This window comes from Salmo salar, chromosome ssa13 (genome assembly GCF_905237065.1).
Source record: "Salmo salar chromosome ssa13, Ssal_v3.1, whole genome shotgun sequence".
Lineage (NCBI taxonomy): Eukaryota > Metazoa > Chordata > Actinopteri > Salmoniformes > Salmonidae > Salmo > Salmo salar.
In genome coordinates this window covers 25,071,403-25,086,036 of record NC_059454.1, presented here as the reverse complement: position 1 = coordinate 25,086,036, position 14,634 = coordinate 25,071,403, and the positions used below count along the sequence as shown (strand labels likewise).

The 14,634-nt window shown below is 41.8% G+C and overlaps 1 protein-coding gene across 3 annotated transcripts in view; it reads left to right on the top strand.

Annotated features, from left to right (window-relative positions):
* LOC100195767 (protein kinase C-binding protein 1) overlaps positions 1-7,673 on the top strand; it is a 30,189-nt gene extending 22,516 nt beyond the window's left edge. For all 3 annotated transcript variants that reach the window (XM_014135056.2, XM_014135055.2, XM_014135053.2), the window contains 4 exons: positions 46-126; positions 226-304; positions 1,356-1,595; positions 5,980-7,673. In XM_014135056.2, coding sequence (XP_013990531.1) covers positions 46-126; positions 226-304; positions 1,356-1,595; positions 5,980-6,161 — 582 coding nt within the window. In that variant the 3' untranslated portion in view covers positions 6,162-7,673. The remainder of the gene's footprint in view (positions 1-45; positions 127-225; positions 305-1,355; positions 1,596-5,979) is intronic.
* The last annotated feature ends 6,961 nt before the right edge of the window (positions 7,674-14,634 follow it).

The following is a 14,634-nucleotide window of genomic DNA, read 5'->3' as shown; positions in this document are numbered from 1 at the left end:
TGTCATCAATCTGTGAATTGTTATAATCTCACCTGATCTCTTCAGATGATGGACACGATTAAAGGGACGATGACAGAAATCTACAACGACCTTTCCAAAAGCACTTCAGGAAACACAATCGCAGAAGTGAGTGCTGGTGAAGAGACTTTTGGTTGAGTCTATAACATAAGTCAACTTCTCTCCTGTCTCACTGCATTGTGATAACTGTTGAATGTTTTTGCCCAGATCCGGCGGCTGAGGATAGAGATAGAGAAGCTTCAGTGGCTACATCAGCAAGAGCTGTCGGAGATGAAACACAATCTTGGTTTGTTATACTTGCCCTTTCCTTAAAAAATATAATCATCTTTTAGGTTGGTATCATTGTGAGTGTACAAAACAATAAGAACACCTTCCTAATATTGAGTTGTACCCCCCCCCCCCCCCTTTGCCCCCAGAACAGCCTCAATTCGTCAGGGCATGGACTGTACAAGGTGTCTAAAGCATTCAACAAGGATGCTGGCTCATGTTGACTCCATTGCTAGTTAGCTGGATGTCCTTTGTTTTGATGGACCATTGTTGATACACACAGGAAACTGTTGAACGTGAGAGACCCGGCAGCGTTGCAGTTCTTGACACAAACCGGTGCGGCTGGCACCTACCACCATACCCCATTCAAAGGCACTTAAATATTTTGTATTGCCCATTCACCCTCTGAATGGCACACATAGACATAGACAATCCATGTCTCAATTATCTCAATGCTTAAAAATCCTCCCCTTCATCTACACTGATTTGAAGTGGATTTAATAAGTGACATCAATAAGGGATCATAGCTTTCACCTAGATTCACCTGGTCAGTCTACGTCATGGAAAGAGGGATACCTAGTCAGTTGTCCAACTGAAATGTGTCTTCTGCATTTAACCCAACCCCTCTGAATCATAGAGGTGCGGAGGGCTGCCATAATCGACATGCGCGGGGAACAGTGGGTTAACTGCCTTGCTCAGGGGCGAACGACAGATTTGTCAGCTTGGGGATTCGATCCAGGAACCTTCCGCTTACTGGCCCAACGCTCTAACCACTAGGCTACCTGCCATTCCTAATGTTTTGTACACTGTACTGTATGTTTGTCTTTGTCAGCCAATTCATGTGTGTATGAGATGGACTAATGTGTTCTCTTATCTATGTGTTTCTAACATTTTTATAACGCAAGTGTGTGCATTATAGCTGTGTTTCTAATATACTCATTCAATGCATGTGTTGTAAGAATTGTATAAAACACATGCATAGTACACATTTTTATCCATGTGTTATATTCATTTATTATATTCGATATCAAGTGAATTCTATTCATAGATTTTCTAAATGTGTCCTGTAGAGCTGACTATGGCAGAGATGAGGCAGAGTCTGGAGCAGGAGAGGGAGCGTCTCGTGGCAGAGGTGAAGAAGCAGATGGAGGTGGAGAAACTGCAAGCGGTGGATGAGACCAAGAAGAAGCAGTGGTGTGCGTACTGCAGGAAGGAGGCCATCTTCTACTGCTGCTGGAACACCAGCTACTGTGACTACCCCTGCCAGCAAGCCCACTGGCCAGAACACATGAAGTCCTGCACACAGTCCGGTATAATAATAATTTAGTTATTACACACACAAAAGACGTAATTTGCACCAAAAACCCCACTCCAGGGTTTTTTCTTGATTTATAAAGGGGCTTAGTTGGTGGGCGTTTACAAATCTCTCCATAGAGATTTATTTTAGCAGTTTTAAAGCTAATTTCCTGCAGTTCTACATATGCTGGCATGGAGCTGAGAGGAAATGTTACAGTTTTCAAGCTAGTTTCCTGCAATTCTATGCATTTTTACATGGATAATGCAGTGTTATTTTGCTCAAACATAATAACTAAATGAATACTAAACTCAGCAAAAAAAGAAACGTCCTCTCACTATCAACTGCGTTTATTTTCAGCAAACTTAACATATGTAAATATTTGTATGAACATAAGATTCAACAACTGAGACATAAACTGAACAAGTTCCACAGACATGTGACTAACAGAAATGTAATAATGTGTCCCTGAACAAAGGTGGGGGGGGGGTCAAAATCAAAGTAACAGTCAGTATCTGGTGTGGCCACCAGCTGCATTAAGTACTGCAGTGCATCTCCTCCTCATGGACTGCACCAGATTTGCCAGTTCTTGCTGTGAGATGTTACCCCACTCTTCCACCAAGGCACCTGCAAGTTCCCGGACATTTCTGGGGGGGAATGGCCCTAGCCCTCAACCTTCGATCCAACAGGTCCTAGACGTGCTCAATGGGATTGAGATCCGGGCTCTTCGCTGGCCATGGCAGAACACTGACATTCCTGTCTTGCAGGAAATCACGCACAGAACGAGCAGTATGGCTGGTGGCATTGTCATGCTGGAGGGTCATGTCAGGATGAGCGTGCAGGAAGGGTATCATATGAGAGAGGAGGATGTCTTCCCTGTAACGCACAGCGTTGAGATTGCCTGCAATGACAACAAGCTCAGTCCGATGCTGTGACACACCGCCTCAGACCATGACGGACCCTCCACCTCCAAATCGATCCCGCTCCAGAGTACAGGCCTTGGTGTAACGCTCATTCCTTTGACGATAAACGCGAATCCGACCATCACCCCTAGTGAGACAAAACCGTGAGCACTTTTTGCCAGTCCTGTCTGGTCCAGCGACAGTAGGTTTGTGCCCGTAGGCGACGTTGTTGCTGGTGATGACCTGCCTTACCACAGGCCTACAAGCCCTCAGTCCAGCCTCTCTCAGCCTATTGTTGACAGTCTGAGCACTGATGGAGGGATTGTGCGTTCCTGGTGTAACTCGGGCAGTTGTTGTTGCCATCCTGTACCTGTCCCGCAGGTGTGATGTTCGGATGTAACGATCAGCTGTCCGTCCTGTCTCCCTGTAGCGCTGTCTTAGGCGTCTCACAGTTCGGACATTGCAATTTATTGTCCTGGCCACATCTGCAGTCCTCATGCCTCCTTGCAGCATGCCTCAGGCACATTCACACAGATGAGCAGGGACCCTGGACATCTTTCTTTTGGTGTTTTTCAGAGTCAGTAGAAAGGCCTCTTTAGTGTCCAAAGTTTTCATAACTCTGACCTTTGACACTAACTGCTTATAGACAGTAGGCAATTAACGACCGTTCCACAGGTGCATGTTCATTAATTGTTTATGGTTCATTGAACAAGCATGGGAAACAGTGTTTAAACCCTTTACAATGAAGATCTGTGAAGTTATTTGGATTTTTACGAATTGTCTTTGAAAGACAGGGTGCTGAAAAAGGGCCGTTTCTTTTTTTGCTGAGTTTATTAAATTCATTTTTTGGGGAATTTAATTCTGCCTGACTGTCTAGTTTTTATTTAAGTGGTTGTTAGTAGAGATGCACGATATATCAGTTAACATATCGGAATCGGACGATATTAGCTAAAAATGGCAACAAATGATAGTCCCACTAAGTGCAAACCAGATTGGATGGTGTATTGCTGCAGAATGCTGTGGTAGCCATGCTGGTTAAGTGTGCCTTGAATTCTAAATAAATCAGAGTGTCACCAGCAAAGCACCATCACACCCCCCCTCCATGGTTCAGTGGAAACTACACATGCAGAGATCATCCGTTCACCTATTCTGCATCTCAGAAAAACACAGCGGTTGGAACCAAAAATATCAAATTTGGACTCATAAGACCAAAGGACAGATTTCCACTAGGCATGCACAATATATCGGTGAACATATCGGAATCAGCCGATATCAGCTAAAAATGTCAACATCGGTATTGGCCGATGTGCAAAACCGATGTCAAAGCTAACGTGCATACCTATATAACGAAGGTACATGACGTAATGACACCACGTAAAATTTTGCGCTATACGTGCAACACAGCATTCCTAAACTAGCCCACAATGTCTGCTGTGTGGATCGAACAGTCAACAAGTCGAGCAGTATTTTGAAAGAGTAACAAAATTTCAGCAATACAACTCAAAGGTGAAATCCATTAAAGCCAAGGTAATCGAATTCATTGCCCTTGACAATCAACCGTTTTCTGTCGTGGGTGATGTCGACTTTCGCTGACTGGTCGAGCACCGGTACACACTACCAAGTGTGCTATTTTTCCGATGTTGCCCTACCGGAGTTACACAGTAATAGTGTCACTGCTATTAGCTTCACGACATGCATACTATGGAACTCCGTTTGGGTCTTTGCGTGTCAAAAAATATACAGTAGCACTGTCAAAGCTGTACAACAAAGTCAGCAAACACTGGCCACGAACGATGTGTTTACAATACCGCGTTGGTAATAAAGCATCATTTGTTCGACCGCAACTTCTGGGGTAGCTAGCTTTAGTTTGGTACCTAGCTAGCACCAATACAACCAGCCTGAAAACAATGACCAGCAGAAACTGCAGTCATTTTCATTATTCTTAGCAAAGATTTAGGAATCCTTGTGAGTAAGAATTAGCTAGGTTGTCACTTGTTGTTTGCCTATTGAAATTGAACTTCAGTTCATTAAAATAAATAGTTAGCCAGCTACTTAACCCTGTTGCCCAAAGCTAACATTATAAGCAGCCAGCTAGCTTCATCTGGCTAGTGATGCTCGACAAGACCGGGTTATGTGTTGTGAAGCTAGCCACAATAAGGATTAGGCACAATAATGGAATTTGCGGTTTGCCTTCAAAATAGAGATATGTCATTGACAGTGAAGCAAATTAATACAAATAGTAGAATTATGCCATACTTTTATTTTGAAGGCTAACCGCAAAGTCCATTATTGGGGCTAATCCTTATTGTGACTAGCTTCACATAGATGGGTTCCACCACCATTAATCAAATATGAACTGTCTTATAAATGAGGGTTATTTTAGATGATGACACCTAGCTATATAGTTAGCTAGCTAACTATATAGCTACTGAAACGGATTGTTGTTTTGCTATGTTTTTGGGGAAGAACATTGTTTGCATTCATTAGCTTTTTTTATGACCAGCACTGTAGGTGCGCAAGACAACTTTACCAGCATCATAGAATACATATTGATGAATCCTTCTGACATATGAAATACGAGTCATAGTGTAATCAATGTGTAATAACTACGTAAAAAATGTATGAACGCGTTAAATTATTATGTGACGTGCAGTCATATTCAGGTCCTGTTTGGTCAACAAACTTATTTGACACGTCAAATAGTGTTAAATAGTGTATTTTCTGACACACAAAGACCCAAACGGCGTTCCATAGAAATCGTGGTTGAGAATGAAACGACTGAACAAATTAACAACTAAACAGCACAGCAAGTAAGTGAAAGAAATAGGTTTTGATTATGTTTTACTGGTAATGGGGACATACGTAAATGCCAACAAAATAACTTTTTGTTGTGTGTTTGTAACCTTTATTTAACTAGGCAAGTCAGTTAATTTAAGGACAAATTCTTATTTACAATGACGTCCTACCCCGGCCAAACCCGGACGACGCTGGGCCAATTGTATGCCGCCCTATGGGACCAGTCACGGCCGGATGTGATACAGCCTGGATTCTAACCAGGGACTGTAGTGACGCCTCTTGCACTGAGATGCAGTGCCTTAAACCGCTGCATCCATGTGTGTGTTTAACTATTTAACTGTACTAGAATGCTTTAAAGGCCGCAAAATCTGTTTTTATCGGTATCGTTTTTTTTTGGCAAGGAAAATATTGGATATCGGTATCGGCCAAAAATGTCATATCGGTGCATCACTAATTGTTAGTTCTCAAAGATTATTATAGTCACAAATATATAGGTCCGTTTTTCCATCCCGGGAAAATATATAAAAAAAGAAAAATACAATTTTGGACTTACGTGACCCGAATAAACTCTTAGACGGCACACCCAAAGATTACAATGGCAGAAAAGTCCCTGCTCTCGCACAAACAAAACCATACACATCGTCTTTCTCTGTATTTTACTATCTGAACTTGTATCATGTCCTCCTCCCTCTGTTCCGACAGCAACAGCTTCTCAGCAGGAACCAGAGGTGGAGTCAACCTCTGACCCCTCAGCCAAACCACCAGGTCCCTCTTCCAGCGACCAGCCCCCCTCTGGTACAGCATCTGCCCCCACAGACAAAGGCTCCTCTCCTACCTGCAGCGTGGACAAGTGCAAGGACAGTGCCTCTGTTAATGTGCCCTAACCACTACACTGCACTCACACATTTTTACTCTACAATCCTACATTCTGTTAAATGTATGTATCTGTCAGAAAGGGACTAGAGGATATGTACAATAGACCAAGTCTCTCTGCGACCAACTAATCTGGGAATGTCAAGCGAATCTCAGTATGACCACAGAGGCAATTAAACCACCAAAACACCCTCAACCTCTCCTAGTCAGGCTCAGGGCTTTTAAATGCCATGGACACTCTTTGCATGAAGGCCTGCTCCTCTGTGATTCAGCTGACTCGTCCCGTCTCTCGATTTGTTCAATGTCTGCTTCATGATCCGATATTTCAAGCCATCATTCATCCTCCTTAAAGTCTGTGCCCTAGACTGAAGGAGTCACTTACCTTGTTCTTGTGACTGTATTTCATCTGGATGTAATACATTTTCATTACCTCTCTCCTCCTTTCATCCCCATTTGATGTCCCTCTTACCAACTACCTTAACGCTATAGGTATCTACAGGAGAGCACATCAAAAGATCAGACATCAAAGTTTTCTGTATTCTGACAACAATCTTAAAGGAAAACTCCACCCAAAAACGATATTTTGGTATTTCTTTCATTAGTCCATGGTTGATATAGCCCCAAAATGTTTTGCATGTCAGCAATCAATTTTAAGATATGTAAATGTCAAAATACAGAAATACAGCCAGTATGATGCATTTTGCATCATATGATGCTGCGTATTGCATCATTTGGGTGGAATTTCCTTTAGACAATCTTAAACTGTGATGCTTCTCTTTAAAATATACCCCAAGTCTTTATAGTTATTTGCCAACGGAAGTGAAACAGCACATTATTGTGCGAGCCATTTTTGGCACACCCAACAGATTTAAAATGTAAATTCTACATTGTCAATGGGGTTTAAAAGGTATTGTCAATACAGTTTTTAAAATATTTCATAATTTAGTAAGTTATCAATCACTTCCCCTGTGTGTGCGTTATTGGTTCATACTCATATTATATAGTAACTCAGTGTTTACATAGAATTTAACCAACTGTGATGTATAAAAAAAAATTTAAAAAAACATAAAACTGTACAATGTTTTTGTAAGAAGACACATGGACAATATTTATAGTGCTACAACAAGCATATGAGGTTCTCTTTTTTTTTATAGCACTGTTTGTGAATGTTCCAAATGTCTTGAAACGGCTCGACTCTGGAAAACAGTTGTATTTGAAAATGCATTAAGACTTCATATGAATGTCACTAGGACCCTCTGTTTGGATTCTGTCAGATCTATTTCTCTCATCAACCTTCGTTGTTGTTGTTGTGGTTACTCAATAACAATGTAAGCCTATTCCAAAATTACTTCGGACTATGATAAAGCGTGTTGGAGGGTAAAGGAAACTACAAAAATTACTATTATACTGAGCATGTTTATTTGTCCCTTTTTTTTGTCTCACGTGCTCTTGTTTACATATTGTACATACAGTAAATGGATTGTTAATGTCTTTAAGAAAACAATTAAAACAGGTCTGACCAATGTGTCTTGTGAAAGTGTTTTCTTGGAATAAGTGGGCTTTGTTGCCACCTGCTGTCCTACTGGTAACAGTATTGAATGGTTTGGCAAAGTAGCATTTGTTGGTGTGCTCAAATTCAAAGCTAAGCTATACAGCGTTTTGTTTTCAATTTGATTGTTTATATTTTGGGTTCTGATGGTGGTACGACAATTGAATTTAGCTCATGAGGCATTTAATTTGTAAGTCGCTCTGGATAAGAGTGGCTGCTAAATGACGTAAATGTAAAAAATAAGTTATATATTGTTCAAAAATCAATAGTGTGTGTGTGTGTATGTATGTGTGTGTGTGTGTATATATATATATATATATATATCCACCCACTAAGGTTAGGTAGGAGGATTACTTATTGGTAGGCTACTGTTTGAGCACAGAAGGCAGCTTTTGTGGTTACTTGCATTTTTGTAGCTATACTTCCAAAAGGCTTTATGTAGAAGTATGTAGCCCTGAATAGTGAGAATGAAAAAACGCACCTTTCAACATAAAGAGGACTCATCATGCATATAACCTGTTTTGGCATGGACATTGCCATTGAGGGCTTCCATCATTTGAAAGTAGTCAACTGGGTGGAGATTCCTTTGAATTGGGAGCAATCAGCCAATGAAGAAGAAAATTGACTACTTTAAAATGGAGATCGCCTCAGAGTGGTGAGGAGGAATCTACCGTGTCAGGAAGCAACTTTACCATTTTTGGTATTCAGGTTTAACTCAAATGTAAGCTTTGTTTTACTATTGACAGTTATAGCTGAGTTTGGGGATGGTATTTATATTTGCTCCCCTTAAATATAAGTAATCTGATTTATTTGTTTGTCTCTGAATTATTGTTGTAGGGTTAGCTGGTCTTGGACTGACTGGTCTTGGGACTGTGACAACGGGCAGTCTCACCCCGCTTGGCTCTGTGGGATATGTAGTGATTTTGCCAACACAGCCAGTACGCAGCAGTGGTTGGTCGGTAACGTTTAAGATGAGGGAGGACAATCTTTTATTTTTTATTTATGAGCATGGCCTTATTTCTATTACAGCACATTGGATGACTGTCATTCATATTCCATTCACCCAGCTCAATGTAACATCGATAGGTTTAGGCTACTACATGATACTCAAATTTTCCCTATACCCATCATGAGGTTGCTACAATCTAGCCTATGATGTAGGTGCACAGGTCGAAATAAATTTGAGTAATCAAGGAGACAAACAGTGACACATTCAAAACCGCCTTGCACACTCTTGCCTGTATCTAGCTGATCTGGGGTGTAATCATTAGTCCAACAGTTGCAAACGAGAGTTTCTATTGGACAAAAGTCAGGTATGTATATCCCCCTTTTGTTCCGTTTGCTTCCATTTTTAGAAGAAAAAAAAAGAATGGGCAGAATGAATACACCCCTGATCACATGCAAACACAGTTCACTTTCATAGCAGCCACATACAAACAGCATGATCAGTTAGCTCGTTGTATAATTCCTTCTCACATCTATACGCTCTCTTCTCACCTTTTCCCTTCACTTGTGGACTTCAGTGCACAACACATCAGCTGTCTGTGACCAGGCAAAATAAACTTTCCAAGCCACATCTTTATATCATAACGCTAACCGCTACACAAACCTTCATCGTTGTCACCATATTACCTAACGTTATAGTCAATATAGCTACTAGAACTAATGCATTAGTAAACTCGCCACAATCATGCAGTCAGTTTAGCAGTTACACCGGCGGGCCCCAGTGGCAATACATTTATAAAAGCTTACCTTGACTTGTTGGATAGCCATAGCCAGCTAGCTAACAGAGCATCCCTCTCTGTTTGAGCCAGGTGTTTGAGTAGGCTAAACTACCTAGCTGCATTTTTAAATAAAATAATTTGTTCAAAACTGTTAAACTATTGTCTGTCTCTCTTTGTCAACTACTCAGCACATTTTATGCACTGCAGTGCTAGCTAGCTGTAGCTTCTGCTTTCAGTACTACATTAATTATCTGATCCTTTGATTGGATGGACAACATGTCAGTTCATGCTGCAAGAGCTCTGACTGGTTGGAGGACGTCCTCTGGAAGTTGTCATAATTACTGTTTAAGTCTATGGAAGGGTGTGAGAACCATGTGCGTCCTAGGTTTTGTATTGAAGTCAATGTACCCAGAGGAGGACGGAAACTAGATGTCCCCTGGCTACACCATGGCCGCTACCCTACAGAGTGCTGTTGAGGCTACTCTAGACGATCATTGCAAAACTGTGTTTTAATAAATTATTTGGTGACGTTAATATACAGTGCATTCGGAATGTATTCAGACCCCTTGACTTTTTCCACATTTTGTTACATTATAGCCTTATTCTAAAATGTATTAAATTGTTTTTTCCCTCAAATCTACACACAATAATCAAATCAGATTTTATTGGTCACATACACGTGTTTAGCAGATGTTATTGTGGGTGTAGCGAAATGCTTGTGTTTCTAGCTCCGACAGTGCAGTAATATCTAACAAGTAATATCTAACAGTTTCACAACATATACCCAATACACACAAATCTAAGTAAAGGAATGGAATTAAGAATATATAAAAATATGGACGTGCGATGTCAGAGCGGCATAGACTAAGACACAGTAGAATAGAATTGAATACAGTATATACATATGAGATGAGTAATGCAAAACATGTAAACATTATTAAAGTGACTAGTGATCCATTTATTAAAGTGGCCAGTGATTTCAAGTCTATGTATATAGGCAGCAGCCTCTAATGTGCTAGTGATGGCTATTTAACAGTCTGATGGCCTTGAGATGGAAGCTGTTTTTCAGTCTCTCTGACCCAGCTTTGATGCACCTGTACTGACCTCGCCTTCTGGATGATAGAAGGGTGAACAGGCAGTGGCTCGTGTGGTTGTTGTCCTTGATGATCTTTTTGGCCTTCCTGTGACAGCGGGTGCTGTAGGTGTCCTGGAGGGCAGGTAGTTTGCCCCTGGTGATGCGTTGGGCAGACCGCAGCACCCTCTGGAGAGCCCTGCGGTTGCGGGCGGTGCAGTTGCCGTACCAGGCGGTGATACAGCCTGACAGGATGCTCTCAATTGTGCATCTGTAAAAGTTTGTGAGGCTTTTAGGTGCCAAGACAAATTTCTTCAGCCTTCTGAGGTTGAAGAGGTGATGTTGTGCCTTCTTCACCATGCTGTCTGTGTGGGTGAACCATTTCAGTTGTCAGTGACGTGTACACCGAGGAACTTGAAGCTTTCCACCTTCTCCACTGCGGTCCCGTCGATGTTGATAGTGGGGTGCTCCCTCTGCTGTTTCCTGAAGTTCACGATCATCTCGTTTGTTTTGATGACGTTGAGTGAGAGGTTACTTTCCTGGCACCACACTGCCAGAGCCCTCACCTCCTCCCTGTAGGCTGTCTCATCATTGTTGGTAATCAAGCCTACTACAGTTGTGTCGTCTGCAAACTTGATGATTGAGTTGGAGGCGTGCATGGCCACGCAGTCATGGATGAACAGGGAGTACAGGAGGGGGCTGAACACACACCCTTGTGGGGCTCCAGAGTTCATTATCAGCGAAGTGGAGGTGTTGTTCCCAATACCCCATAATGACAAAGCATTTACATTTACGTTATTTAGCAGACGCTCTTATCCAGAGCGACTTACAAATTGGTGCATTCACCTTATGATATCCAGTGGAACAACCACTTTACAATAGTACATCTATATCTTTTTTGGGAGGGGGGGGGGGTTAGAAGGATTACTTTATCCTATCCCAGGTATTCCATAAAGAGGTGGGGTTTCAGGTGTCTCCGGAAGGTGGTGATTGACTCCGCTGGCGTCGTGAGGGAGCTTGTTCCACCATTGGGGTGCCAGAGCAGCGAACAGTTTTGACTGGGCTGAGCGGGAACTGTGCTTCCGCAGAGGTAGGGGGGCCAGCAGGCCAGAGGTGGATGAACGCAGTGCCCTTGTTTGGGTGTAGGGCCTGATCAGAGCCTGAAGGTACGGAGGTGCCGTTCCCCTCACAGCTCCGTAGGCAAGCACCATGGTCTTGTAGCATGGTGCTAGCAAAAACAGTTTAAAAAAAAATGAAATATAACATTTACATAAGTATTCAAACCCTTTATTCAGTACTTTGTTGAAGCACCCTTGGCAGCGATTACAGCCTTGAGTCTTCTTGGGTATGACGGTACAAGCTTGGCACACCTGTATTTGGGGAGTTTCTTCCATTCTTCTCTGCAGATTCTCTCTAGCTCTGTCAGGTTGGATGGGGAGCGTCGCTACAAAGCTATTTTCAGGTCTCTCCAGAGATGTTCGATCAGGTTCAAGTCCGGGCTCTGGGTGGGCCACTCAAGGACATTCAGAGACTTGTCCCGACGCCACTCCTGCATTGTCTTGGCTGTGTGCTTAGGGTGGTTGTCCTGTTGGAAGGTAAACCTTCGCCCCAGTCTGAGGTCCTGAGCGCACTGGAGCAGGTTTTCATCAAGGATCTCTCTGTACTTTGCTCCGTTCATCTTTCCCTCAATCCTGACTAGTCTCACAGTCCCTGCCACTGGAAAACATCCCCACAGCATGATGCTGTTACCACCATGCTTCACCGTAGGGATGTTGCCAGGTTTCTTCCAGATGTGACACTTGGCATTCAGGCCAAAGAGTTCAATCTTAGTTTCATCAGACCAGAGAATCTTGTTTCTTATAGTCTGAGAGTCCTTTAGGTGAATTTTGGCAAACTCCAAGCGGGCTGTCATGTTATTGAGGAGTGGCCTCCGTCTGGCCACTCTAGCTCAATTTCGAGTCTCATAGCAAAAGGTCTGAATACTTATGTAAATAAGGTATTTCTGTTTTTTATTTTTAATACATTTGCAGAAATGTCTAAAAACCTGTTTTCGCTTTGTCATTATAGGGTATTGTGTGTAGATTGATTAGGGGGGAAAAAATTATTGTATCTATTTTAGAATAAGGCTGTAACCTAACAAAATGTGGAAAAGTCAAATGGTCTGAATACTTTCCGAATGCACTGTATTTAGTATAGTTTTATCTCAAAAGGATAACTTATTGAATGTTTCACTATTTTTATGAAATTCACTGAGGTTGATAGTCCTCCCATTCCTCTTCTGAGGATTCTCCACTGCATCTGGTACCCTTAACCTTTTTTCAACTGACTGTCTTATCTGTTGATTAAATTAAACTTGATTAATATAATGAGTAATCCAGGAATGTCACGAGTTAATTTGACACGAGAAACTTTTGAAAATAGCAACTCTATATAGCACGATGACAACAATGAATGGCTAAATTACTTCCAGACACGCAGAGCTCCACCTCACTGCTCTATGGCGCTGACCATGGTATCACAAACCCTATAATGGTAGATACAAAGATAAGTCCTAGCTCTATGCCACAAATAGAACAATAAGACAGATATTTCACTGGATGTATAAATATGAAGCATCTGCATGGCGTTTCCATTCACTACCAAGTATGGTAGTGAGAGTAAGTTCAGGGGCGGGAAGTGGGAGAAGATGGATTTTGGCCTACATTCTGCAAATTTTCTCATCGATTAAACATTTGATCTAAATACAGTTTTCTGTTCCCAAAGCTAGAATATGTTATGAACAGAGTGGACTAAGGTTTGTAGACTTTAGCCTTTGCCAAAGTTGTAAAAGATCGCGTTGTTTAGAAGGAGTGAAAAGGCGAATTGAGTTATTGCACACGCGCACTTCACAGAGTAGGCGTTCCATAACGACAGTTTGCCGACATATGCTAGCACGTGCCGATCTCGCTAGCTCTTGCTTGGTTCTGCCCACCATGACTCCTCTGTTCCCATTGGAAACGACAGGCTATGGTCTATCTTGGTTTAGTTATAAAAGTCGTTGTCCATGCCTTTCACACACCATTGACCTCGCGAGCATTGTGCGTACTTCTCGCGCGACTTCTTTCCACGTCAAGAGCTGGAGCTTGATTGAGCGCTCATGAAGAGAGGAAGAGGCGAAGGAAGAGGCGAAGCAAGAGGGATAACTGCCCAAAATCTGTGTTCCCCAGCAGGTAGCGTTTTTTCCCGCTCACCAAGCGAAGAGTTTTTGTATGGAGGTCAATGAGACAGTGTCGAATTTGGTTAACAAAAAATGTAATGGCTTATTTGCAACGTGTGGATTATTTGATCGAGTGGAAGTTTCGTAATGATTAGGTTGTTATGAGTGTACTGATATATGTAGGACATTGTACCGGCAACTTTGAGAAAAAACACTTAACATAGGTGTTGTGCCTGGTCGTCACTTGTTACCACACCCACAAAGTCATAAACCCTGCATCTTCTTAAAATGTGATTTTTAAACCTAACCCAAACCGTAACCACACTGCTAACCTTATTCCTAACCCAGACCTTGAATTAAACCAAAAGGCACATTTTTGTTTTGATGAATGTTGATTATTTTGACTTTGTCTGTGGTAACTAGTGGACACCATTATACCTGTCTGACTTCTCATTGGCTGGAATGGTCTGACAGACTTGCCTCTTACCGTCTACCTTGTATTTTTGAAGAAATGTATTTTCATTGATAATAACAACTCGTTCATAACCAAGTGGGAAGGTGGGATTTACCACATATGACAGGAAACAATTCAGTTGAACGGCCCTCCAACTCGTAAATTACTCGGTTTTTTTTGTGATAAAAAAATACTATGCATAGCACGAACATTGTACAAATCAATATACAAATATCGCACATAACAAAATCCCCCCAAAATACAATAAATCCATAAATCCAGAGAGACACAAAAAATGTACATTTTGACATTTTCAGATATAATAAGTTTCTAATTTTGTTAGAAAGCCGTTTTCATTTAACGTTAAAACATACTGTTAGCTAGCTAACGTTAGCTGGCTGGCTCGCTAGTTAACGTTACGTGTATGATCTGTGTAGTAATATTATTTTTTATCTCAGAGCCATTTGCATTGCTTGTTATAGCCTAATG